We start from the raw sequence: 24,798 nt of genomic DNA, 5'->3' as shown, positions 1-24,798 counted from the left end.
CCCTATGTCTCTGTGGATAATGGCATCATACTAGAATGATCCCGGAAGTCTTTCACACTTCGGTATGAATTAAATAATCATAAATTTTATAAAAGTTTTCAAGAATGACTCTTAAGGCTACATTTATGCTACTAATAAACTAGCCCAGGGAAAGATCCTGAAGCCAGGTGACTCATGCCTATAAAGCCATAATCTTTCTCCTCAAAACATAGTAGCTGTTTTTCAACTGTTCCGACTAGGAATGATAACTGTTGAACATCTTACCTTTCATACTATGGATAGGTGTTTGGGAGAATAATATTAGCCATGGGCCAAAACTGAGTCAGGGAATGTACTAATTAACAATGCAGACAACTGAAAATCAGCAATCTGTGTGTACCCTGGCTGTTTTACTTATGAGTATTGACCTATTCACTGGATAAATAAATAGACAGTATTACATCATTAAAAGGATTGTGAACACCTTTCATATTCAATAGTTTTCTGTCTTGGTTTATTTTTAACCCAGCACAGGACAGATGTTGATATTCCAGTATGGATGCTAACTATGAAGCAGGCAGCACAGTGCCTGTGGAATAGGAGGCCGCATAATTTTCTCAGTCTTGCCTGGGAAAGTGGCCTGGGAAGGAATTAAAACAATCCTCAGAGATAGAAAACAGCCTTGCAGGTGCTGTTTGTCTGTTCCTTGTTTTCTTGCAAGAGAAGGTCGAGGGGTGGTGTACCCCACTGACCAATGATGGTGATGTGTTAGTTCACTAACCAAGAAGAGTTTTCTTTTCTGTACTTTCACGCATCGGTCTTTAAAAAAGATCTGAGGTAATAAACCAGAAAGAAATTCTCCTGTTCAACTCCCAAGAGAGTCTGTGTCATTCTTCTCGCCGTTCCCAATAGAGCGACATTCCAGAGCAAGTTCAGTGGAGGACACCAAAACCACCAGAAGACTTGAACAGCCTAGGAGAGGCCAAAAGAACTGACCTTGATCAGCCTGGAGGTAACCAGACAGCTCTTACTGCTATCTAAACCTACTTATTGGGAGGTCACAAAGATGGACTCACAGTCACACAGAAGTGCAGTTAGGACAAGAGGCAACAGACACTGATAGGAACATGAGAAATTAAAACTGGGTAATTAGGAAGCAATTTTTCATCAAGAAGGTAGTCAAACATTGCAAAGTGTTTCTCTGGGAGGAGGTGGAGTCTCCATCCTTGGAGAGAGTCCAGATTCAACTGAGCAGCCCTCTCTAGTTTACCCTGCTTTGAGAGCAATGTTAGACTCGGTCACCTCTGGAGGTCATTTCTGAACTAAACTATTTGTGTTCATGTATGTTAAATTTCTTTGTTTCTTATTTTGATATAGAAAATTTAAAAAATTTACTACCATAAGTAACAATGTGTGTATACACATGTGTGCATTCACTAGCTAAATGAAGACTAAAAGAAATACAATGAACAAAATAAGAAAATACTAATTCCCTGAACTAGAAATAAGGCTTAAAAATGCAGTAACTGAAATTTAGATCAGTTGCTAAGAAAAGCTTGCTAATGGCAAAGAGTGTGTTACAGAGATAGACTGCCTAGAATTTTTTTCAAACAAATTTGATGAATATTTGTCAGTACTGATTTAAATATATTCAAACAGAATGGACTGGCTTAAGTACACTCCTGAAGTCCCTTCTGATTTTGGCCTGATCTATGTTTTGGGCCAGGTATTGATTTTTTTTCTTGTTATACAATACTATATATACCCAAGTCAAAAAAGCAATTTATTAAAAGTGATTTTTACCATGTTACAATTCTAAATCTTCAAACTAAGTAAAGATACTTCATTTGATAAATAACTGTTTCCTGGAGTACATCCCCTTGTGTTGGACACTGCACAAACAGAAAGGAAAGACCCTCTTATGAATTCATGGTCTTCACTGGAAAATGTCTGTACTCTTTGGAGTTGAATGAGTTGTCCCTGTGTGAACAAGAAGGGTCCCACAAATCCCCTTATAGGACTGTGAGAAGAATTTATGATAAAAAAAAACAAAAAACAACAACCCACAGTAGTTTTTCTAAGCCTTTCAATAACTAAAAGACCACGATCAACAATTTTATTTCTGGTAAAATGATTACTTGGTCCTTATCAGAAGTGTTTGCTGCACTCAGAAACATGCCCTTGAATTACAGGGAATAGTGAGCATATTCTAAACCAAAAGCTATTGTGAAGCCAAAGCAATGTTCCAAATATAGCATGTGTTTACCTTCTATGAAAATGCAGTTCAATCTCTGTGCTAGTTTTTTAGCTAACGTTTTCTTTCCAGAACCCTTAAAAAGAAAAATACACTTTTAAAAGAAAATCAGACACAACAAAGCCAAATATATAACACAATGAAAAATGTATTTTCACGTGATAAAAACAATGAAAATCTACCCCTGGGATTAGGACCTCTGAGTTATGCTTTGGGCAAACACAAAACACTTTTTAATACCATCCTCTACCTCATTTTGCCTAGCATTGCTAATATGCTGTTACTTGTAGCTAACTATCTCCAAAGTCATTATACTGAGTTCGTTTCTGAGTAACTCCATCTAAAACTCAGCTATGATTTTACCACAAATTCCTATGAGAAACTCCTTAGGACTAAAATTCATTATCTTCAGCCTCAAAGCAAATTATGATGCAAACCTACTCAACCCTTTCTGAGTAGGATACATCAGGATAGTATTTTTATTACTTGAATAACAAATGCTTAAAAACTGCCCTTGTTAGTCCACAAATCTGGTTAGATACTGACAAAATCTTCACTATTTACACGAACCCAGAGGAAAACAAACATAACTGAGTTATGAGGCCTCCAAGAGTGATTAACTGAATGGGATTTTGCAAAACTCACCATCTTCCACCCTTTGGATTTTTTAGAAGGGCATATAAGACCTGTTTTGACAGTTTTTTTGTCCCTGAAAAATTTTGTGATAAAAACCAGCAAAATTCCACACATAAATACATTCCCAGCTAAGACTGTCAACAAATGCTCCAGCCTACTCATACCTTACATCTTACACTTGTGATGAGAATACATGTATTTGGCTTTGCTTTCATGACACTACATTTTTAATTTAAAAGATGTATCTTAAATAGGATAGGCACTCTGCACATCAGTCAGATATATTGTCTGCTATGGTAATAAAAGATATTACCATAAAAATAAACTATTTCATTCCCTGTTTTCCTGGCAAGGTCTGTACAATTTTAAACCTTTGTTATATTAATGTCAAGCATCTACTGAAGGCAATGGTTGAGAATATGATAATTTTTTCTACAGTCTTTCAATGAGCATATTATAGTGGTTTAGTCTATAAAATATACAGTTACCTTTTTCATGTGGGGTTAAAAGTTTGATGTTCATTTAAAACTAGATGAGTTAGTTCACTGTAGTTTTCTGTTGAGCTGAGTGCACTCTTATAAGTGCATACACTCATAAGACATAAGGCAAAATTGTACCAAAAAAAGAACTCCTTTCAGCAAACTGAGGCAATAATGCAAACCCACATTTGGGAAAAAAAAAAGAAATCTGAAAAGTTTAGTTTTAGAAAACATCAAATTATTCTAAGTTAAGAAGGCCACAAATTAGTTGAGAAAAAGACGGACCTTGAATTACAGTTAAAATGTAGTACAGATCCTTCTTTTAGGACACCTTGGTGGATTTTGAATGTTTCCAAATATATAGGATAGAATTTTGTCAAAGTTTTAATATTAAGATCTATAATACCTCATTGCATGTCTGTAAGTTAATACAATAATCTGAAGGTTCTTTTACACCAATTTATGTCTTTAACCTGTCAAATTTATTGAAAACTAAAATATTTTAATAGCATTGTTCTGGTTTTGGCTGGGCAAGAGTTAACTTTCTTCACAGTAGCTAGTGTGGGGCCGTGTTTTGGATTTGTGCTGAAAAAAAGTGTTGATAATACAGAAATGTTTCTGCTACTGTTGAGCAGGGCTTATACAGAGCCAAGGCCTTTCCATACTGCCACACTGGTGAGGAAAATGAGGGTGGATGGGAAGCTGGGAGGGAACACAGCTGGGACAGCTGACTCTGACTGACACATAAGGATATTCCAAAGTACATGGTGTTATGCTCAGCATATAAAGCTGGGGAAGAGAAGGAAAGGGAAGTACTTTTGGAGAGATAGCATTTGTCTTCCCAAGTCATCATGAAGCATGATGGAGTCCTGCTTTCCTGGGCATGGCTGAACATCTGACTGTCCATAGGAAGTAGGGAATGAATTTCTTGTTTTGCTTTGCTCATATGCATGGCTTTTGTCAACTCATGCATTTTATCCCTTTTACTTTCTGTCCCATCCCACCAGGGTGAGTGAGCAAGAGGCTGTGTGGGGTTTGCTTGCTGGCTGGCTGGGGTTAAACCACCACAAAAATAACATCAACCCAGTTGTCAATGTCAAAAGAGAAAAGTTTTGAGCAATGTGTAACTTTTAAGTACAGTAATAACATTTTAACCACAATTGACTGGTCACTGAAGGCAAAAACTAGTCTCATTAAATGCGACCTGAATTTTTACCATCCTCTGCATGATTTGAGGAGTGGCAAAAGTAAAAAAGTAGGTATTTTGATGCTTTTGGTAGCACTGGTAAACTAATGTTTTGAAAGGAAAAGTAAAATAGTAGAATATCTGAAAAAAACCCCAAAACTTCTATCAGACATCTTACTGGCTTTCCAAAGACAATTAAGCAAGTGGGCTTGGACAACAGAAAAGATCTTTCAGCTTCATCTTCATCAAAGATGTCTGTAAAGGACTGAGCTTGGTTTTCCTCTTGTGAAGCCATGTGTTTACTAAGACTAGAAGGAAAAAAAAAGGATTTGTTATGCAGTAGTTATATGTGTGTAAAATGACCTTATAATGGAACTGAATTACAAGGTAAATGGATTTGTGAAAAAGAAAGCTTTTATAAGAAGAAAAACATTTAGAGAACATATACAGTGCACCCATCAAATGAGAGAAAACCCACTTCTGAAAAACAAAGGACTTGGAACAACCCCTGATCACAAGCTGTTGATGATTTCTTCAGGATTCTAATATTGCTTGTTGCTCTTTTTCAGTTGTTTTGTTGATTTTTCCTTCCTGGTCCAATTACCACACAATTGTGACTTCTCTCTGGTCCCTGAAATGGGCCATGGGTTTGCCAAGACCTTTGGTTTTGTGCTTCGGACACAGAAGGGCCCTGCCATGGTCAATGGAACTACTCTCTGTATCCACACAGGCAGGTACCCAAGTAAGTCTGTGGAATTAAATCACAGTTCATGATCTCTTCCACCATCCTTTTACAAATCCCAGCTCTTCCAGGAATGTAGGCAGTATCAACTCCAGTACTGCACAACAAATTAAGATCTAAACAAATTTCTAATTAAGGTAAGTTGGTGGAAAATTTGCATGGACCTTTCAAACAAAGCAGAGGCTGGAACATGAGGAGCTTGCTGAAGTTTGTTTGGAAAAGTCAAAACAAAACCTCACTGTCTTTAGGGGGCCACTTCATAGCCCCAGCAAAACTCACATGCAACCATCCAACCCCGCACAGCCCCACACAATTCCCAGTGAGTTTTAAATTAAATCAAAAACTTCAACGAAAAAATCTACTTCGGGATGAGAATCTGAAAAAGTTTGCCTTGAACCATCAAACACAATTATTCAGACACTCTTGCATTAAACATTTTAATATAAAAAAACCCAAAAAAACCCAAAAAAACCCACAAAAAACAAAAACCAAAAAAACCCACATGCGAACCAACTCCGCATTGCCCCGACGGAAAACTCACCGGCTGAGCTTTACCTGCCGTTCCCAGCAGCCTCGCTCCTTCCCAAACCTTCACAAGGGTCTATTTTCTAATTCACAAAAACCACCACAACCAAAGCAAATAACTAAACCAGGCACGCACACACGCACCCCTCTACGCACGTCCAGGACATGGGAGCCCCGTTGTGCGCGCCCCCGCTGCCCGGGCAACGGCTGCGCCCCGCCCCCTGCCATTGACCCCCGCCCCCTGCAGGCGGGAGCGGCGGAAGCCCCGCCCCACACGGCGGCGTGGGCGGGGCCGCGGAGCTGTTCCTGGTGCTGACTGTGCTCACCCCGCGGGAAGCGCTTCCCGGCGGGAGCAGCGGGGGCGGATGCAGCAGCGCTGCCGCCTCGCCCGCCTCAGTGCTCCGCTGCTGCTGCCGCCGCCGCGCCCGGAGCCGCCGTTACCGAGAGGCCGCGAGTGACGCGGCTCCGCGACGCAGGCGCGCTCTCGCGACTCCCACCCTGTGGGCGCGCCTGCGCGTTGGCGCGCCGGCACTTCCGGGTTCCCCCGGTGCCGGCGGTGGTGCCCTGCTCAGCCCCTGTGTGTCCCTCCCCCGGCTCCGGCTGTTCCCGGGGTGTTCCCGAGCACGCTCCGCCGCGCCTCGGGGCTGCCATGCCGGTGGCGGCCGCCGCCCCCCTGATCAGCTCCGTGCAGAAGCTGGTGCTGTACGAGACCAGGGCTGTAAGTAGCGTCCCCACCGCCGCAGGTCCCGGGGCTGCGGCCGCCGTTCAGCGCGGGGGGAATGTCCCGCCCTCCCCGGCGCGTTGGCTCGGCCTTGCCTGGAGGTGCTGTCTCGGCTGGGTTGCGGCTTGTCAAAAACTACGCCTTACCTTTCTTTTCGTGTGTTGGGATCTGGTTCTTTTTGGTCTCGCATTCAAAACACCCCAAGAAGTGAGAAAAAGAAGGTTTTAAAGTTCATGTTTTCACGGTGTCTCTGTCTCGTGAATTAAGCGAAGGAATGGCCTCTGACAGGCAGGTCAGCGCAGGCCCTGCGGAGTGAGTGCTGCCAGGGTGGGAATGAAGGTTGGGCCCTTGCTTGTTCTGTCCCGTGGCTGCTGTCACGCAGCCAGGAGAACAGAACTCCCCCGTGCCTGAGGGAGTTGTAACTGGACAGCTGAAGGTGTCCGGAATTAATATTTGAATTAAGAATGGCTGAAGTGGTTACCACCTGCACCGACCTGTTTGCTGTTCTTGACACACTTCAGTCCTCATTGTCTGAATGGCTGGTGAAACAACTTCCAGAGTTTTTAGTCTCACCTCTGGAAGTCAGCTCCTTACGTCATGTTGCAGAAACTGTATGCATGTGTTACTCACAGTACTTTTTTGTCATGGGCAAAGTGGATTGGAAGTTGGAGTGGTAATTGCTGCTTTAGCCATGTGATGAGCACAGTGTGAGCCAGAAGCCAATTCTTGGTGTAAATACCACTGTGTTTGCCGTTCCTTAGCTCCCAATCAAATTCCTTTGTGTTTTATAGTGTGTTGATTTCTCCCTTGTTTCACAGTATGTTGATTTTCTTCACTTGAGGTAGTTTTGGATAGGGTTAGGTAACATGGCTTTAAATGTCACAGTTAGGTCTAGTTTCAAGTTCAGATGTTACCTGTACTGATATCAAGAAAGATAATTTATACACTGAAGCCCCTTGGAAACTTCCCAAAATGTCAGTCAGATCTCAGTTTAAATAGGAATCTGACTTTCAGCTTTGCTTCTATCAGAAGAAGGTTTGTGCTTTTGTAATAATTACCCACTGAATAGCCTGTGAAACAGAGAAGGATTAAAGCATGCAGAGTTACTGTTGCAGGTGAATTAGAAAAATGAACCTAACACTCCAGAAAGTCTTTCCAGAGTGTTACTTTTTTATCTATGCCTAAATGAATCTTAAAGGCTACCTTATTTATCGTTCTCATTATTGCTGGTAAAGGCTATTTTTGTTCTATTTTCAGCTAAATTACTGTTCTACATGAGTAGGGCACCAGGGAAATGTGTTTTCTGAATTGGGTCCTGTAGTACTCAGTTTAGTTGTTCTTGGCTCTCAATCCTTGCTGTATCTCAGTTGAGATTTGGCTTCTTGTGAGTGGCATGTGTGGATATGTGGCCTGCTTCTCTCTGAGCTGTGAGGCTCCTTGCTGAGAGACAACGTGCTGTGTGCAGGGCCAATATTGTGCTTTGGAGTTCTGTCAGCTCTCTGCCATTCTCTGGGCCTCTCCAGCTGATCCTGTTATTTCGGGAACCACAGTCTTTTACATCTGGCCAGTGGTAGCTGGCAGTGTCTGCCTGAATGGATGGGTTTGTCCATGCTGTGCTTTGTTCAGAATTCAGTGAGGGGCAGATCCAGCAGTCCTGATCGCTCCAGGAGGCAAGATGGTTTTCATCAGCTCTGAAAGGCAGTGGTTTGTGGATGAGCATGTGCTATTTGAAATGTCTCAGCTGAGCAAGGGCAGCACAAAGCTGTTCCTTCAGTCACTTCCTGTGAGTGATGAAAATGGAATTTTTTTCCCTGAGTAAGGTTTTGTTCTTACTTTAAAAAAGTACAAATTGAAGCACTTTGTAGCTAGATATTCAAATTCTTGTAATCTTTTCAAAAGAAAACATTCCGTAGGAATAATTTTGGTAGGAATATTTGGAAAGATTTGCTGTACTTAATAAGTACACAGACTAAGGGATGTTAGAAGGGACATCTGGAAAACACCAAGTCGAGCCCCCTGCTCAAAGCAGCTTCAACGAGCATGTTGCTCAGGATTGTGGCGCAGCTGAGTTTTGAATACATTCTAATATATAGATTTTACAACCTCTGCAGACCATTTGACAGGGTTTGTCTCTCTTATCTACACTTTCCTATTACGTGGTTTTAGACAGCAGCAAGACACTGCCAAAGCTTTCTGAAGGATGAGGAAACCTAAACCCAGTTCTCTCAGCCTCTCCCAGCGCATCATGTGCTCTGTCCTGTGGATCATCTGGAGAGCTCTCTGCTGGAATCACTCTGCTGTATCAATGTCTATCTTGTGCTGGGGAGCCCAAAATTGGACTTCTGGTTTGATCAGTTGCTGTTATAGCTCATTCAGTGTCATGTTGTGCTGCCGACAAACTTCTCCCTGAGGTATCCCTCATGCCATCTCCTTTGCATAAAATCTCACAATCAAGCAGTTGCCAGCTGTGACAGTCACTGGGACTGCATAAGCATCATCCAAAAATGAAAATGAACAGCTTTCTTCTGTTTCAGGTGGCTCTTCTGATTTCCCAAAGGCCATAGACTTGCTAGATCCAGCATGTGGGATTTGGAGTTTTGTCAAATACGGGCTAACATGAGACTGTATGCTAAGATTTTTGGTGTGAAGAAGGGATTATTTAAGTAGTCAACAGTGGGAGAAACAGTGACGTTTACACTGGTCATACAGATTCTTCCTATAAAATCCGTGTGTTAAAGCAGGAAGAGATGAGAAGGATGGGAAAGTGGAAAAAAGTGAAAATGTTTTACAGAGGGTTTCTTTGCTTGGGTTTCTTTTTAGATAAAAATACAATGGTATTATTGAAGTCAAGGAGGATAGGCTCTGGTAGTGTTACTGGAGTCAAATGAGAGACTGCAAGAGGTGAGGAGAACTGAATTCATGGTGTCAATTGAATTAAAAGAGAGCAAAATTCTATATTTTCTATTAATGTTTATATTTAGGATAGTTGCTGAAACCAACCTTTTCAACTGATGCTTTCAGTCAATAAATGCCATGGAGATGTTAACTGTATCTTCTGATTGTCCTAGGAAGTTGAAAGCTTGTTTAGAAGTAGTCAGAAAGATGAACTGAAGGTTTTATTCAGATCAATGCCAATTATCTTTCCTTTTATACATATATTGATCACTGAAATGCACACCAGAGGGCACTAAACATATTTGAGCACTATGACTAATAAAAGACAAAAGATATTTTTCTCTCTTCTTCAGGAGAAGATGGAACTTTTGTGTTTCCCCCAGATGAAGAGCACCTGAAAGCTGTAGGTTAGTTCACAGGAAATTATCATGCCCCTGAGGCAACGTGACATTGAACAATTTGTGTTGTCTCTGTAAAGTCATACCACTTGCCTATCTTTCAGGATATTATGAGGTTTAATTAATAGTATTTTATTCCAATCAGGTTCTTTTACAGTCTCCATCTCCACAGTATCCAAATGACTTGCACAAGCTTATTAAGTAATGTGACTGGCATAATTACCTGTAGATATTTCTGCCCTTTATTCACCAGAGAAAACTATGGGCATTTGTTTTATTTTAAATGTAGTTTATTCTAATAATAACAGTGTAAAGACTTTTATAGTAAAAACTCCAAAGGTTGCATATTTAATTTGTTACTTAACCTGTGGTCAATTTGAAGAAACTTCAATATAGAATATGATTTCACAGAAAAAGCTATAGAATTTTTACTGAATTATGAAGTGCACTGATTTATATAGCTGGATACTTGACACATTTAGAGAATGTTGAAAGTAGTGAACAACCTACTGGGCAACTATTAGCTATCATAATTTTCTAGTCATAATTTTCATAATTTTTCACCTAGAAGTGGCTGTGAAATGTGGTCTCTCTGAAACAGTTTTGTTAGCAGAAGACAGCTCCTTTCAGCTGACTGTCCTATTCCCTGTATATTGGTGTTCTAGGAGTGATGGTGATGAAGCAGAGCGAAGCATGGAATTGGGATGAGAGGAGGAATTTTGTGCAACTCAGGAAAACACTTTTTTTGTCTTAGCTGTCTTGCCATACTGCTGGATATATGGCTATAAAATAGACAGACTTGATCTACTGGTGTGTGTGGGCTCTGAGAGCATTTATGAACAGGGCAGATAGCTAGTGGAATAGTGGTGATGAGAACACCACAAGTTTTGAAGGATATGTGCTATTCAGGCAGAACGAAACTCAAGTTCAAAGGTGGATGCATCCCACTTGAGGTGAAAGATGTACCTACAAATGTCTGCCTAAGTTCTGGTAACATGTGTTTTATTTCCTTTCTGTGTTGTCTTGGGTGTCATTATATGATCACTAGAGCAACAGGAGAGAGATACACTTACAGATTTGGTTTTGACGTGAATCCAACTTTCTGAATGGGAGGCTTGTGGATAAATGATCACAAATTGACATATTTAAAGGTAATGATTCTATGGGGGAAAAAAGGTATTTATTTTAATGTAACAAAGGATGAATAAAAATAGCCATTTTCTATACATTTTTTTTTATTATTAAAACTGAGTTTGTTATGGCCCTAAAAAGTAAGTAAATATTTTTTTTGGTTAAAATTTACTTTGAGTATGAATGTACTGAACGAGAAAGTGAGTAACAAAAATAAGGTTATGAAAAAGGGATAAATCAGTGTTGGGGTAAAAAAAAAATTAAGTATACTAAACAGTGAAATGACTGAATATTTTCAAGTTGCTCAAATCAAGGGCAGTGCTGTGACTAGAACATGACTAATGGAGTATTTAATCTATTCTGAAGTCCTGCATATAGGAAAGTAATTGCAAATTCAGGCAAATGACATAAAACACAGTCTAGACTTAGATACTGTCAGATTAACCTGGTTGTATTGCATATTTTAAAGTAAAAATTAGATGGCCTTATGTATTTAAATCAAATCCTTGATTGAGATGCAGTGCCACAAGCAAAACCTCTGACTTTATGGAAGGAAGAAACTTAGTAGAGAAATTAATAAATAAATTAGTGTGGAGTGAATAAGGAGTCATCTGATAGGGATGATTTTTTTCAAGTAATGTTTTTAGGACTGATGTACTTATGAATTTTCATTAATGTTATTAGCTCAAAACGTGGACCAACTCTGATTAGTCTTTTAAGGTATTGTAAATAATTAGGATAATCAGACCACAATAAAGCAAGAAATGATGATGATCCTCAGGAGTAGATAAAATAAATATTTTGTAGTATAATGGTATACTATAAAAGTTCATGCATTTTACAATATATTACACACCAATGAAAGTTTACTCAGAGTTTGTCAATTCAGAAGCAGCAGAGGTGAAGGAGGAGGATCAGGGTGTTTTATCTGAAGGAGTGGGAGGGTTGAGCTGATGATGAATTACAGCTCTGAAAAAAAGATGTGGTTATTTGCGGTATGGTCATTAATGAAAAATACTAATGTATCTCTAGAATAAAACCTTGTGTGGTATGTTGTATAGATTTACAGCCCATATTAATCTAAGAAACAAGAATTCAACCAGGAATAGGTCTGTTGAAGGTCTGGTGAGATAACATATATGCTAGTGATGTCTTGGGAGAAGTAAAGGGACAAGAAGACTTCTTCAGTCTATTGAAGTGAGTGCTGAAAAGGCATCCAGTTACTTATTTTTCTGAAAGCTTTCCAGCACAATAGATGCTGAGGAGCAAATAATTATTTGGCTAAAGAAACATTTATAGATAGATAATTAACAGATTTATCTGAGAATTAGAAAGGAGAATCTGGAGGAATCCTTTGATGGAGTAGCAAGAGAAAAGTCCTATTTGGGACCAAAAAGCTTTGGTTGCATTGGGACAAAAGGGATTCACTGAATTCTGTGGCTTGTAGGATACAGAATGGGTACCCATTCCTACATGCCCAGGGAGTGATGCTTGGCAGCATATGTTCTTAAAATTTCTCATGTTGAAGGAGCTTCTTTTGAAGAGTTTCAACAGATTACAGAAAGCAGATGGCATTGCTTTTCCAGGTACCTCTCTTTGTGCTTTATCATGTCTTCCTTTCTTCATGTCATTCTGCCAGTTTATATGAGAGATGAAAGACAGACACTTCCAGAATTACTCTAGGTTCTGTAGAAAGAAGGAGCAGAGTGGAGTTTTTACATTGAGGTGTAATGATACTATGATTCTGTTTTAATTGTCAGTAAATTACATACTTCCTCCCCAGGCCAGGCCTGTTTTGCCTGTAATGGTAAGTGTTAAGCAGTCTTTCTGTCCTCACCTGACCCATCACCTTTTCCATCTTATTTTCTGTGCCTGTCCTGTTGAGGAGGGGGAGTAAGAGAGCAGCTGGGTAGGGATCTGGCAGGTGGCCACAGTGAGCCCACTTCTTCAGGGCTTTCTGTTTGTGACACATCCATGGTCTCAACAGGTACTTTTTGTCTAAGAGCATAAGTGTTTTCTTAATGCTATTTGCACATTTAAAAATTTTCTGTGTTAGTGCATTGCCTATTTTTCAACTTGTATTTTTGCGCTTTTTTCTGCTGATTAAGTTGTTTGTAGCTTTTAAACTGAGGATTGAAAAAGTTTTTTGCTGTGCTGGCATTTCTTATTCATAATTAGTCTATAAAAAGAAGCAAATTGTAGTTATAGACTCAGGGTTCTAAGAAGCAATCTTAAAGAAAAAATGGAAAAAAATGAGAAGTGAGCAGAATGTTTCAGAACTATTATCCTGCCATTAAAAAACAACAAATCACAGTAAGAAGTCTTTTTATTTTGTTTAGACTCCTTTTAGAAGAAGCTGTTTTGTTTGCTTTGGCTGAATCAAAAGATTGATAAAAGATGGTGTAAAGCCTTTCAATTAGATTGCTTTGGTTAAAACTCAGTCCCAGGTGGAAATGACTAATAACTGTTCCTATCTTGTGGTTGCTTAGTGATAATTGTGCAATAAATTAAGCTTCAGTCCAGCTCTTGTAGCTGCCTGGTGTGTTGCCATGGTTGGTAAAGTGTGCTTGTTAACAAATTTCAGAAAAGGCCGGGGCAGAGTAAACCTGGAAGCAGCATGGGTCACGTCAGGTATGGTTGCAGGGCTCTGGCCAGAGCAGGGTGAGGCAGCTGGCAATTTCTCCTGGTGTACTGCTCTCTGGAAAAAGTACTTTGTTGGTCAAGGTTGCCTGTTTATCTAAATGCAATGTCTGTGCTGTGGAGTGGAATTGCTTGAGATGCTTGGGAAATGTTTCAAATTATTCAGTTCAACTTAGTAATGAACAGAATAAGGATAAATACTCCCAGAAAGGTTTCCATAGCTTTTTCTTTTTTTTTTTTTTTTATTGTAACAATATCTGTTAATCAAAAGAGTTGTAAACACTACAGCACACTTTAGCTTTGATTAATTTTACAATTATATTACAACTATATGTTTTCTGTTACATACTCAGTGTTGTGTTGATTTGGTATTTTTCTTTGTAATTTCCTAATATTCATGTGATGGGAAATATAATTGCAGCACATGTCACTGATACGGTTTTATTTGTGCTCTGTGTCATCCAGTGAGACAGACTCATTTATTCATTAGATGCATAAATTACGTAGGAGATACAGCTAATGCTGAAGTGTCTTTTTTTGTGTATTTTTTTTCACCATTAGTTTTCATGCAATCTTTGTTTTTCTTTCAGATCTTGAAGGTTGAATATGAGTGGGCATATCAGGCTGTTTTTCAAGTAATTCTGGGGATGTTAGCCAGTCCTGAAAACTTCCCAAGCAGAGGTTTAATTTTGGGTTCCTAATTTTGAACACTAACCCAAATTCAAAAGTTTTTGCAGAAGTTTCCTTTATTACTTCCACAAGAATATCCTCTAACATGCAGCGGATAAAACGCCCATTTTCTAAATAGAGATTTCTCATTGTCTGCCTTACTTTAAGTCCATTGATGCTCAGGTTTGATGCTGCTCTCAACTGACCTTCCTTAATACATTACACAGTCTGGCTCTCCAGCTTAAACCCCGTAAATTAGTCTTTAAATTACTTCAGAGAGCCTGTTAAATACCATTCATTATGGTGGTTGCTTCTATGGTCTGCAGGTACAATTACTCTTCATCTGATCTAACTGCTTCTGCTCTGAGCAGCAGCAGTACCTAAAGCTGGCCCTTCAGCTGTGCAGAGCCCTCTATTGCAGCTGCCAAGGTGATGTGAGTGATGCATTCCTCATAGCACTTTGTTATGTTTTACTGGCTAATTAAAATGGAAATGCAGAAGTATCCAGCTGAACTTCCTTAGTAATAGCATTTGCAACTCTATATCCATTTCTTTCTCTCTCTCTCTCTCTTCCCTGTGTGTCATGTGTGTTCCAATTCTAAATGTGCTCTATGGTCCAAACTGGCATTAGGACAAGCATCCTAGAGTTGTGCTCTTCTGTTTTTATTCAGTATTATTTGTTGGTAACCGTAGGTATCACTTTGGGAAGAAATTGCACTCATTTAGTGAGCTGGACATAGTGGGACATCACTGAGCCGTACTGCAGTATTATGGAATACGTAAAATTATTTAGTTTTAATTAACTAACAGTTTTCTACAAATAAAGAAGCCGTACTCTTGAAATGCATACTAACTTATCATCTGAGTATTACAAATGAGTATATTTCCCTCTGCCCATTCACTTTTGCTGCATGAGAAAAAGATAGTATAATGGCATGGTCAAAGCAAGTGTCTGTCTTGGTGGCTTGGTGTTTCTTTCGTGTGCCAAAGTGCTGCCTCAAAGGCTTCAGTGAGGGAGTGTTGCAATGACATATGAATTTCAAGGGCTTTCTTTCTGTTATTTGGAAGTAAACATCAGAACTTACCACTCAGTTAGCATAGTAACAGCAGTGTACAAGGTGGAGCCAGAAGTTGGTGGTGTTTGCTTTTATGCATTTTGAAGTTCGGTGTTTTATTTTCCTGTTTAGAGCTTACTGAACATCTATTGTCTTTTGTGAATTCAAGGAAGCTGAAGAGGGCTTCAAGTACTTCTTTTGCCTTAAATATTTTAAGAGTAAAAATGTTTCTTAACATCTAATTGGTATAAATTATGAAATTGTGAGGTTTATATGAATATGGTTATTGATTTCCTTTCCCACATCTTAAATCCATGTGACTCTTAGAGTTAAGAGCTGACTGCATAGATCCACATGAATTTGCCATGCTTTCCTACTAGGCTGAGCGTTATTAATGAGTTCCATCTTGCTGTGCTAGCACCACACTGATTAAATGAATTAGAAAAAATGAGAGCTACTTTTAGCAAGTCAGTCCTGCAACCCGTGCTTACTGTTAATTCCTCTAAATGTAGAAATTAATCTAGTTTGATCTCCTTACATGAAAAATTGACATCCTATATGTTTATCTGTGGTCATTCTTTCATATTTTAAATGTGAAGTAAAGCTAATGTCTTTTAAACAGTAGTATTGTTAACCAGAAAATTTCAGTTTTGTGGAAGAACATTGTTGAGAAGACTATCATAGCAAATATAAATAAAAATAGAAGAAAACTTGCAGTACTGAAGTACTCAAAATTTTGCAGTGTTTAGTATGGATCAGGAAAGACTAGTTGGCAGAAATTGCAAAGGAGTACAATATAGCAACAGACATTTTAGATCATGAGAAGTTAAAACCTCATGCGTAAGTTTCTACTAAATTTTACAAAGCAAGTGAAAAGACAGTAATGGCTGGGGCAAGGTGTGGTTGGACAGTACCTGGTGTAAGTTACAGTTTATCTTCTCTAAACAGGTTTTAAACTTTGATTTTAATTTTTTTTTCTCCTTGCACAAAGGAGAAATATTCCTAAGATATATTTGTCTAAAACAGTTTATTAACAGTCCATATGGAATATTGCATATTTGCTGTTGAGGAATGGATCTGGTCTAGACAATATGTAAATGGCTTTGCTGATGTCTTATGTTACACTGGGTTTTGGTTGATTGATCTTGTATAATATTCTGACTTATTTTGTTGGTTTTCTTTTATGTAGCGGTATTTTCTAGTTGGAAGTAATCCTGCAGAAACCAAATACCGTGTTTTGAAAATAGATCGCACTGAACCAAAGGATTTGGTTATAATTGATGATAAGGTAAGTGCCTCTGTATTTAGCTGCTGGGGTTTTTTCTCAGTTGTTTCAAATAATGCTGGTTACTTGTTGGTAGCACTGAAGTTGAATGTAGAGCAGGCCTTCGGTTTATTGTATATTTCAGAGATTAAGCAAATTCTGCTATTCTCTGACATGAAATAACATTTAACTACCAAACAATAACTTCTGTGACTCTTTATTTTAAAGCATGTTTATACACAACAAGAGGTGAGGGAACTTCTTGGTCGTTTAGACCTGGGAAACAGAACAAAGATGGGACAGAAGGGTTCTTCTGGGTTATCTCGAGCTGTCTCTGCTTTTGGTATAGTAGGTAAGTGTTTTGGTAGATTTTATAAAATCTTTTGTTTTTCTAGGAGGTGAGTCTTATTGTGCCATGCTGCATATCTTTCAGTCTCCCCCTGATTTTATTTATGTATAAAACTAAAGAGGATTTAGAAATTTGTCATGCTTAAAGATAACTAAGTTTCTGTGTATTTTTTGAAAACAGGTGGTCAGTACAGGGGTGAAAGTTGTGCTGTAACCAGTCTTTTCTTTGTCACTAAGGGACGGATCTAGGGAATAGCCAGACTCTAGAAACTTGGTTGAAGATCGTGCCAAACTCGGCTGATCTTGGGATACAAATCATGTGAAACCTGGCTTCTGAATTCCAGAGCTCACAGAATGCTTTTTAGAAAGAAAATTAACATTCTTTATTAGCCTATATTTCTTTATCAGGCACTGTTCAGGAAGATGACTTTTCTTTTTGGTTAACTTTTTGCAGTGACATATTTAAAGATTTCTTTTTCATGTTTGAACAAGTATAACTGACTGGTATGTCAGCTGAATTCTAAAATGCTGCTCAGCTGTCCATAATCCTCAAGCATTGCTTCAAGGATTTAATAGTTTCTAACTTTATCTGAAAGTCAGTTCTTTCCTGCCTACTGTCTAATACTGAGGTCAGTATATTGGTTGCTGGTGTATCTAAAGTAAATGTTAATATGTGCTGTGATAGCCCTCAAGAATACTTTGTGGTTTATTAGAGTCAATATACACCTGGACATCTAAAGCCAAAGCTGCAGAGAGGGTAGAGAATGCAATTACTTTAAAGGATGCTCCTGAATTTTGCATAACAATCAAAACATAATAAAATTCTATTCTAATCCAAAGTGGCAAATTTAGAAGACTTTCTTGTTCATTCTTTTTGCCTGTGAAGCATTTTATCAATGCATCCAGCTTTTCAGAAATTCCTCAGGTAGTGATTATGTCTCTTACTGATTTAAGAGTATTCATAATATGGGTAAACCTAAAGGAGCTTCTAATAGCTTTGCAGCATTGGTTTTTTTTTTTTTTTGCACAAGCCATCAGTGATCACTGTCTAAAAATGTGATAAATATTTGGTTGCAATCAATTAAAATTTTGCATCCCATTTGTATGACTGTTTATATGTACTGTTCATAGCAGAAGAGTTTCTATTCTGTAGCTGCACAAATGCAGTGTTTAACAGATATGGTATATGTATTTCTAGACAACTCTAGGATTAACAGACTATCAGATTATATACTTCCAAATTACATGATTCAGACCATATCTGTATAAACATGTAATTTGAGGGAATGAAATTGGTTGTTTATTTCTGTCTTCTGGCTCAGGTCAGAAGAACAGGGCTATTTTTTATAAAATTGTAAATAAGAGCTTTGTTCTGTCTTCTAGTTATTTCGTTAACCAGATTCTGTACATTCAGTGTGGTCAGAATGGGGGTGCTGATAGGCTGGGCTCTGGTTTACTGTGTAGTGTTTAAAAGTAGAAATTGCTTTTAAAGGTTAAAGGGAGGGAATCAGGCCAAGGAGAAAGGCTCAGTTCCTTATCAGACTTTGGTATAATGTTTGGTGAAATTCAAAGGACAGAGGCTGTTCACATAAGTGATTTTAGTACCTGGAGGATACAGGAAGAACTGTGACTACTATTTAACAACTGAAATTCAATAGTCTGCTTGAAATGGAAGGTTTGTTTCTTATTGTCAGCAGGGCTTCCTGTCTTTGTGCAGGTGAGAGCATTTTTCCAAGGGGGGGCTAATAAGCTGGAAGAAAAGATTGCAGTTCATTCGATCACGTTGCAGCCTCCAGCAGTGACAGGGAGGAAAATGTGTGCTCTCCTCATCCTTCTTCTTTACTTTGTTATGCAAAGCAAAATGAACTGAGTATAAATCCAAGTAAAACTATGAATTGTGAGAGACCATTTGTATCATCATCATCATCACCTCCCTCCTCAAATTAATTTATTTGCCGATAGTGCAGTAGTGAGTTTCAAGCTCACAGCAACCTATCAGAGCAGCTACCTAAAATAGCTAATTAATGTAATTTATTACTTATTAAAGCATATTACTGCTGTACTCTACTGTATTAGTAACACATTTGAGTTCAGGGGTGGTTATAGATTTCTATTTTTCATTTGAATTTCTACATTTGTGTTGTATTTAAAGATTTGTTACACTTTTTCCTGATGATATATAATCGAGGTATTCAAAGAAGGCACTCCATGAAGAAGCAGGGCTATGCCCTGCAGAGAATAAGGGTGGAGGCTTCAGAAGCCATCAATTTACGGGCAATAAAACCAGACACTGCCTATTCTGCCTTCTTAGCCTTCTGCATTTCAGCAGAGTCAAGTGTTGAAGGAAAAAAAGGAGTACCCCTGATACTCTGAATGGCTGATTTGGGGGAGATGCTGCTCTAGTCAAGGAATTCAAATCCCTGGTATTAAGGAGAAAGAACACAAAGGTGGTGTTTTACCCCCAAGTCCTTTTGCTGTTCTGTGTCCTTCCCCCCCAGAGAATACGTGAACCTGAAAAGAAAATTGGAGCCTGGGATTTTTCCTTACCCTGGAAAATTAACCTTTTGGTGTCTGAAGTAAATAGAGTATGCCTCACTCTGAACAATGACAGTCGTATCAAAAACAAGTACAAGCATGTTAAGCAGACAGAAACATAGTCCAGATTTTCAGTGTCCTAACTCTGCTACCTAGTATTAAAAAAACCCACAGTGAGAGGGGAAATAAGTAAAAACTATGTATTTCATTGATTAATGGGAATGAATTTTAAGACTGTATATATATGCTTATAACATTAAGAACAAATAAAAATTATTTGCAGTCTTGAGACAATTCTGATTCTGTTTTGCTAAATATGTTTTAACAGGTTTTGTCAGGTTTTTAGAAGGCTACTACATTGTGTTAATAACAAAAAGAAGAAAAATGGCAGATATTGGAGGTCATGCAATATATAAAATAGAGGATACAAATATGATCTACATTCCAAATGACTCTGTAAGAGTTAGTCATCCTGATGAGGCCAGGTAAATAATGCTGGTAATCAGTGTGTACTTTTTGAATATTTTCTAAACAATGTTGAACTGCAACTGGAAATTTCTGTCATGTTTTTTTTGTATTAGTATGTCATTTAATCCATTTTATCTTGTTGGATGGAAAATAGGTTACAATTCTGTGGCTTCTGATCTGGAGAGTAAATACAACTGACACAGTCTTCTAGAGTTTATTGTCCACATCTATGTCACAGCTAAGTTTAGCAAATCTGCACCAAGAAGTGTCAAATATAAGCATTGTTCCTGCAAAGGCAATTTAATGCTAATACTGGTTTGTACAACTTGGGGCACTGTTCTTTATTTAGTAGCTCTTGCATGATTTAATCTCACCTGAAGAGACCTTTTGTGCCCTTCAAAAAGTGCTGAATAGATTATTAAATGATTCTGTGCTGTCAGAATCTTGTGAATGTTGCAGTTGTAAAGGATGGTGAAAAGATTCACTGGTAAGTTTAACTGCTCCTTTCTTTTCAAGGACTTTTTTATGAAGAGAGAAATTTGAGCCTTTATGTTTTTATTAGCGTAGGGTAACTTTGCTTCTATGCTATCAATATGGTATCCATAAACTGCTTTTCAGTCTGTACTAAGTGTGAATAGTGAAAAAGTGATGGTTTATGATAAATTGATGTCAGGTAATGAATGAAGCCAGTAGTAAATATTAAAAAACATCCACTTTAAGGTGGGATTGGTCACAGACCTCAGTCTCTCCTCTTAGTGTACAGTAGACCATGTTATCTAACCTATATATTTATGGTGTCAGCCATTTTATTATTCATAGACAATGTAATGGTTTCTTCTGGGAATTTGCAAGGCTATGACAGATTTACTAGATATTTCTTTTCTTGTTCATTTATTTGTGGGTAACTGAAAAGAAATATTTATTTTATAGTATTTTTGAGAGTTTTCTTGTTCAAGTCCTGGAAAATTTGATGTACATAAGTGGAAAATAGAACCACAACTTTACAACTGCCTAAAGAGAGTATGCATATGAGTAGACATTAGTTCTTTTTTTTTAGAAAAAATTGTATTTGATTTATTTAATCCATATGCTGACATTCTAGTGTAATTACCTGTCAAAACAATTACAGTAAGATAGGAAGAGAATGTAAGGCAAGAATCAATATTATATGTAGTTTATTTTCTGTGATCCTCTGAATGACTTCTTATGCTCTGTGTGGTAAAATAATAATTTTTCCTACAACTTGAATTATTTTGCTAGGTATCTGAGAATCTTTCAAAATGTGGATCTTTCTAGCAACTTCTATTTTAGGTAGGTATTAGTTACTGTTCCTTTTTAAAAAATGTGCACTTATACTTGCTAGAAGATTATAGGTTTTGTTTTTAGGTTTAAAATGTTTAAAAGACTTCTAGGTTGATATTCTGGAGAAATAAGACACATGATCATGCTGCTTGTCCATTTTCATCTGTGTGTTTTGAACCTGCTTTCTCCTTTAATCAGTTGGCTAGGAATTTAGTCTCCATTAAGTTAAAAAACATAGAACTATTAATGGCATGGAAAAAAATAGATACCGAAGCTACTTCTTCCACAGACTGTTCAGCCCTGCCAGATTATGAAGAAGTTCTCTCTTTGGAAAAGTATTTTGTTTCAGGGGGGGTTCTTGTCTTGTTATTTATTCTTTATTGATCTCATTTTCCATAAATAAAGCTTTGCCTTGATTCAGGGGCAAAGGTAGTGAAATAGGTCCTCATTTAAGATACACCCTGTGTATGTCTTTCATAGGGCTTTCTAGGCATTGCAGTTCTTTTGTTTATTGTTTCATAAATGTCATACCTAAGACAAGTTTCTGTGTCTCAGCTACTATTAAGTGAGATTTTTGGGACAGCACAAAAATGGAAGCAATGTGGTGATAAACCTGACTGTAGCAGTTAGAAGACTTGAAGACTTTAAAAAATAAGTAAACAAAAAAATCCCTCTTGCAATTACCAAAAGGTGTGTCAGTCTAGGAGATGCTCCCTCTTGGAAAATGAAGGCTTTTTCTCACAGCTGGATCTGTGAGGATAAAACCTACTCAAGTTTTATGTGTGTTTCATGCTTTGGCATGTGAAAGATTTTTTGCAGTATAAAACCTGAGTTTTTCTTCCATGCATTGTTTCCCAGCCCTAATATTATACAACTTTCCCCCACTACCTCCTTTGCTTGGAGATGACAAATCTGTGCTGTTTCCATGGTTGTATGTAGAAGGGGAAGATTCTTAGGTGACTCTAATAAACACATTTATCATAAAATGAATCATAGAATGATTTGGGCTGGAAGGGACCTTACAGTTCCTGACATCCAGTTCCAACCCTACTGCACACTCACTGTAGAATTTCCTCCTAAATCTCTCCAGTTTTAGTTTAAAACCATCCCCTCCTTGTCTAATCACCCATCTAATCTGCCCATGTAAATAGTTGCTGTTCCTCCTTTTTTGTAACCCCCTTAAAGTACTGGAAGGCCATAGGGAGGTTTTCCCAAAGATTGCTTGTCTCCAAGCTGAAACTGTAGAATTAAGATAAACTAAATGTTTAAAACTTCTTGTACAGAAAAATATGGGTGAATGACTTATACAAAAGTATGTTTTTGTCACAAATCCTGTGTGGCATAAATGAAAATTTTCCTACTGGCAGATAATTTACTGTTTATGTTTTATTTTTCATTAAAAGAATTGTTTTCATAAAATGTATTTGTGCTCTGTGTTTTAACTGCATATTTAGCCTGATTTTCACTTTCAAAAGGAGAAGCATAGGATGATACTAATATTCTGTCTTATTGTTTAGAATCTTTTCAATTTATCAGCTTCATTTAAATTGTTTTTGGCTGAAAACATAGCACATTTTTCTGCATGATTTTTATATAAATCCTGAAGAAAATTAGAAATCAGTTATAAGATAATATTTGGTCTAAGGGGAGAGTGGGGAAACAGCCTGAACATGTTTAAAGGTTCTATAATATGCAAACAGAGCATGCTACAGACTCTTTTTTTCCCTAACAGATGGGTCAGGACATTATTATGGAAATATGTGAATGCATGGGTTACACTTTATTATCATTAGTGATAAATCTAAATGTCTAATGTTTGAATATTTTTTTAGATCTTTAATGAATATCTATCAGTATGAATATCTATCAGCATGAATATCTATCAGTAATCACTGATGCTGTCTTACACTAAAATGGAAATATATGACTTTTTGTGATTTAAGCGTAGCATACATTTGGGTTCTCCTTTGGAAGAAGCCTAGTAGCTTAAATTTTAGCAATTAGTATAGAGTTTTACTAAAAGAGACATGAGGTGGAAAATCTTCAACTATTAGCGAACTAACAAAAAAAGCCCCTTTTCTTTATTCAGTAGACACTGCTTTAATATGTATCTGTGCTGCTATGATATATTTGGGGACAGATAACATTTTTGTGGAACAGTTTTTTAGCTGTTTTGAGTTCAGATAGCAGTTAGAAAGTAGCAGCACTCAAATCTAAGAAAAATGAGGCTGTCAATTCATGTAGATATTTCTGATGGAATAACTTTTTTAGAACTTGTGGAATGCTTCTTGGGACATGGTGAATTAAGTTTCTTGCTATGCTTTGTTAAAAAGATATGTTCAGTTTTCAGTTAAAAGAAGAATATAAACACATTTTCAGTCTTCCTAACCTGTAAACAGTTTCTATGTTTGTAAAGCTTCTTTTATAAATCATTTGTATCATTTGCCATTATAGAATTAGAATCTGTATTCTTGTTCAGAAGTCTTTTCTATAAAACAGTACTGTGTTAAATATAAGTACAGATGGAAAGTAAGGGCTTTCAGAAAATTCTTCTGCAACTACCATAATTATTAATAAATGTTAACTGTCTATCAGTTACAGCTATGATCTATCTCACTCCCTTCAGTATAATCTTACTGTCCTGAGAATGCCACTTGAGACATTAAAAACTGAAACAACCCAAACCCGACAAGAGAGTTTTGATATATTTGAAGATGAAGGACTTTCAACACAGGGGGGAAGTGGTAAGCAAGCACATCTAATTAAACCGATGATTTTGGTCATGAGTGCATTTAAAATATGTTCCACTTAGGTTTACTTTTGAGAAACATTCATGTCTTCTGCTGTTGGTCAGTAGTGTCCTAACAATTGTGAGTCAATAAAAGATTCTGTGAAGTGCCAAATACACTTCAGTTTGAACAACGCGATTTCTAGAAGTGTGTAGTCATTGTTTTAAGTTACACTGCAACTGGGAAGATGACTGGGCATGCTGACATTTTTCAGCAATTGATTACTCAACTGACTTCTGAGTCTCCCAACAGGAATGAGTTACAAGGAGAGTGGGAAGCAATAAGTGATTAAGTATTAATACCTTTTTTTTGTTTTATATTGGAGAATACTGACAAGAGAGAAACTGTATGAGGTTAACATCATCTTACTGTAGTAATAACCCCTGTCAAGAAATGTAAGAAAAATTACTTATTTTGGTTGGAAAATTCAGCCTTTGGTTTGGATCTAACATATTCATAAGAGTATAAAGATGAGCAGCCAGTGAGAAAAACTATCTTCTCTCCCTTTTTCTTTGTGCACACAAACACACAGAGAAAGTTTCTCCTGAAATTCTTAATATTAATTTTATTCTGTTAAATGAAACCCCCATGCCCCCAGGCAAAAGATATTAATAACATGGTCACATATATCAAGATATCAGCAACTGGTTATCAAATAATACACTATCAGAAAGGACCATAAGGAATGAAGAGAGTAATAATTTCTCTTCTGCAAAGACTCTAATCTGGAGGATCCCTCAGGAATCCTTACAAGGTCACCATCTCTTCTATGTCTTTGTAAA

The 24,798-nt window shown here is 37.6% G+C and overlaps 2 protein-coding genes across 3 annotated transcripts in view; one reads left to right on the top strand and one right to left on the bottom strand.

Annotated features, from left to right (window-relative positions):
• Nucleotides 1-5,977, bottom strand: part of AK9 (adenylate kinase 9) — a 59,020-nt gene extending 53,043 nt beyond the window's left edge. Inside the window, exons 1-3 of the mRNA XM_088053459.1 lie at nucleotides 5,818-5,977; nucleotides 4,713-4,842; nucleotides 2,246-2,309 (exon numbers count right to left, since the gene is read on the bottom strand). Of these exons, the coding sequence (XP_087909585.1) occupies nucleotides 2,246-2,309; nucleotides 4,713-4,829 (181 nt within the window). The 5' untranslated portion in view covers nucleotides 4,830-4,842; nucleotides 5,818-5,977. The remainder of the gene's footprint in view (nucleotides 1-2,245; nucleotides 2,310-4,712; nucleotides 4,843-5,817) is intronic.
• A 196-nt stretch (nucleotides 5,978-6,173) lies between these two features.
• FIG4 (FIG4 phosphoinositide 5-phosphatase) overlaps nucleotides 6,174-24,798 on the top strand; it is a 51,243-nt gene continuing 32,618 nt past the window's right edge. The window contains exons 1-6 of one of the 2 annotated variants that reach the window (XM_014263320.2): nucleotides 6,174-6,519; nucleotides 16,500-16,598; nucleotides 16,803-16,926; nucleotides 19,786-19,942; nucleotides 21,186-21,236; nucleotides 23,823-23,971. In XM_014263320.2, coding sequence (XP_014118795.2) covers nucleotides 6,451-6,519; nucleotides 16,500-16,598; nucleotides 16,803-16,926; nucleotides 19,786-19,942; nucleotides 21,186-21,236; nucleotides 23,823-23,971 — 649 coding nt within the window. In that variant the 5' untranslated portion in view covers nucleotides 6,174-6,450. Of the gene's footprint in view, nucleotides 6,520-9,801; nucleotides 9,825-16,499; nucleotides 16,599-16,802; nucleotides 16,927-19,785; nucleotides 19,943-21,185; nucleotides 21,237-23,822; nucleotides 23,972-24,798 lie in introns of those variants that run through there. The other variant, XM_088053458.1, reaches the window with a different exon arrangement.

The sequence above is a fragment of the Pseudopodoces humilis genome, chromosome 3, assembly GCF_049639895.1.
Source record: "Pseudopodoces humilis isolate 2021_Gansu_Grassland_sample_001 chromosome 3, ASM4963989v1, whole genome shotgun sequence".
In the NCBI taxonomy this organism is placed as follows: Eukaryota; Metazoa; Chordata; class Aves; order Passeriformes; family Paridae; genus Pseudopodoces; species Pseudopodoces humilis.
This window is presented reverse-complemented; position numbering and strand designations above follow the sequence as displayed.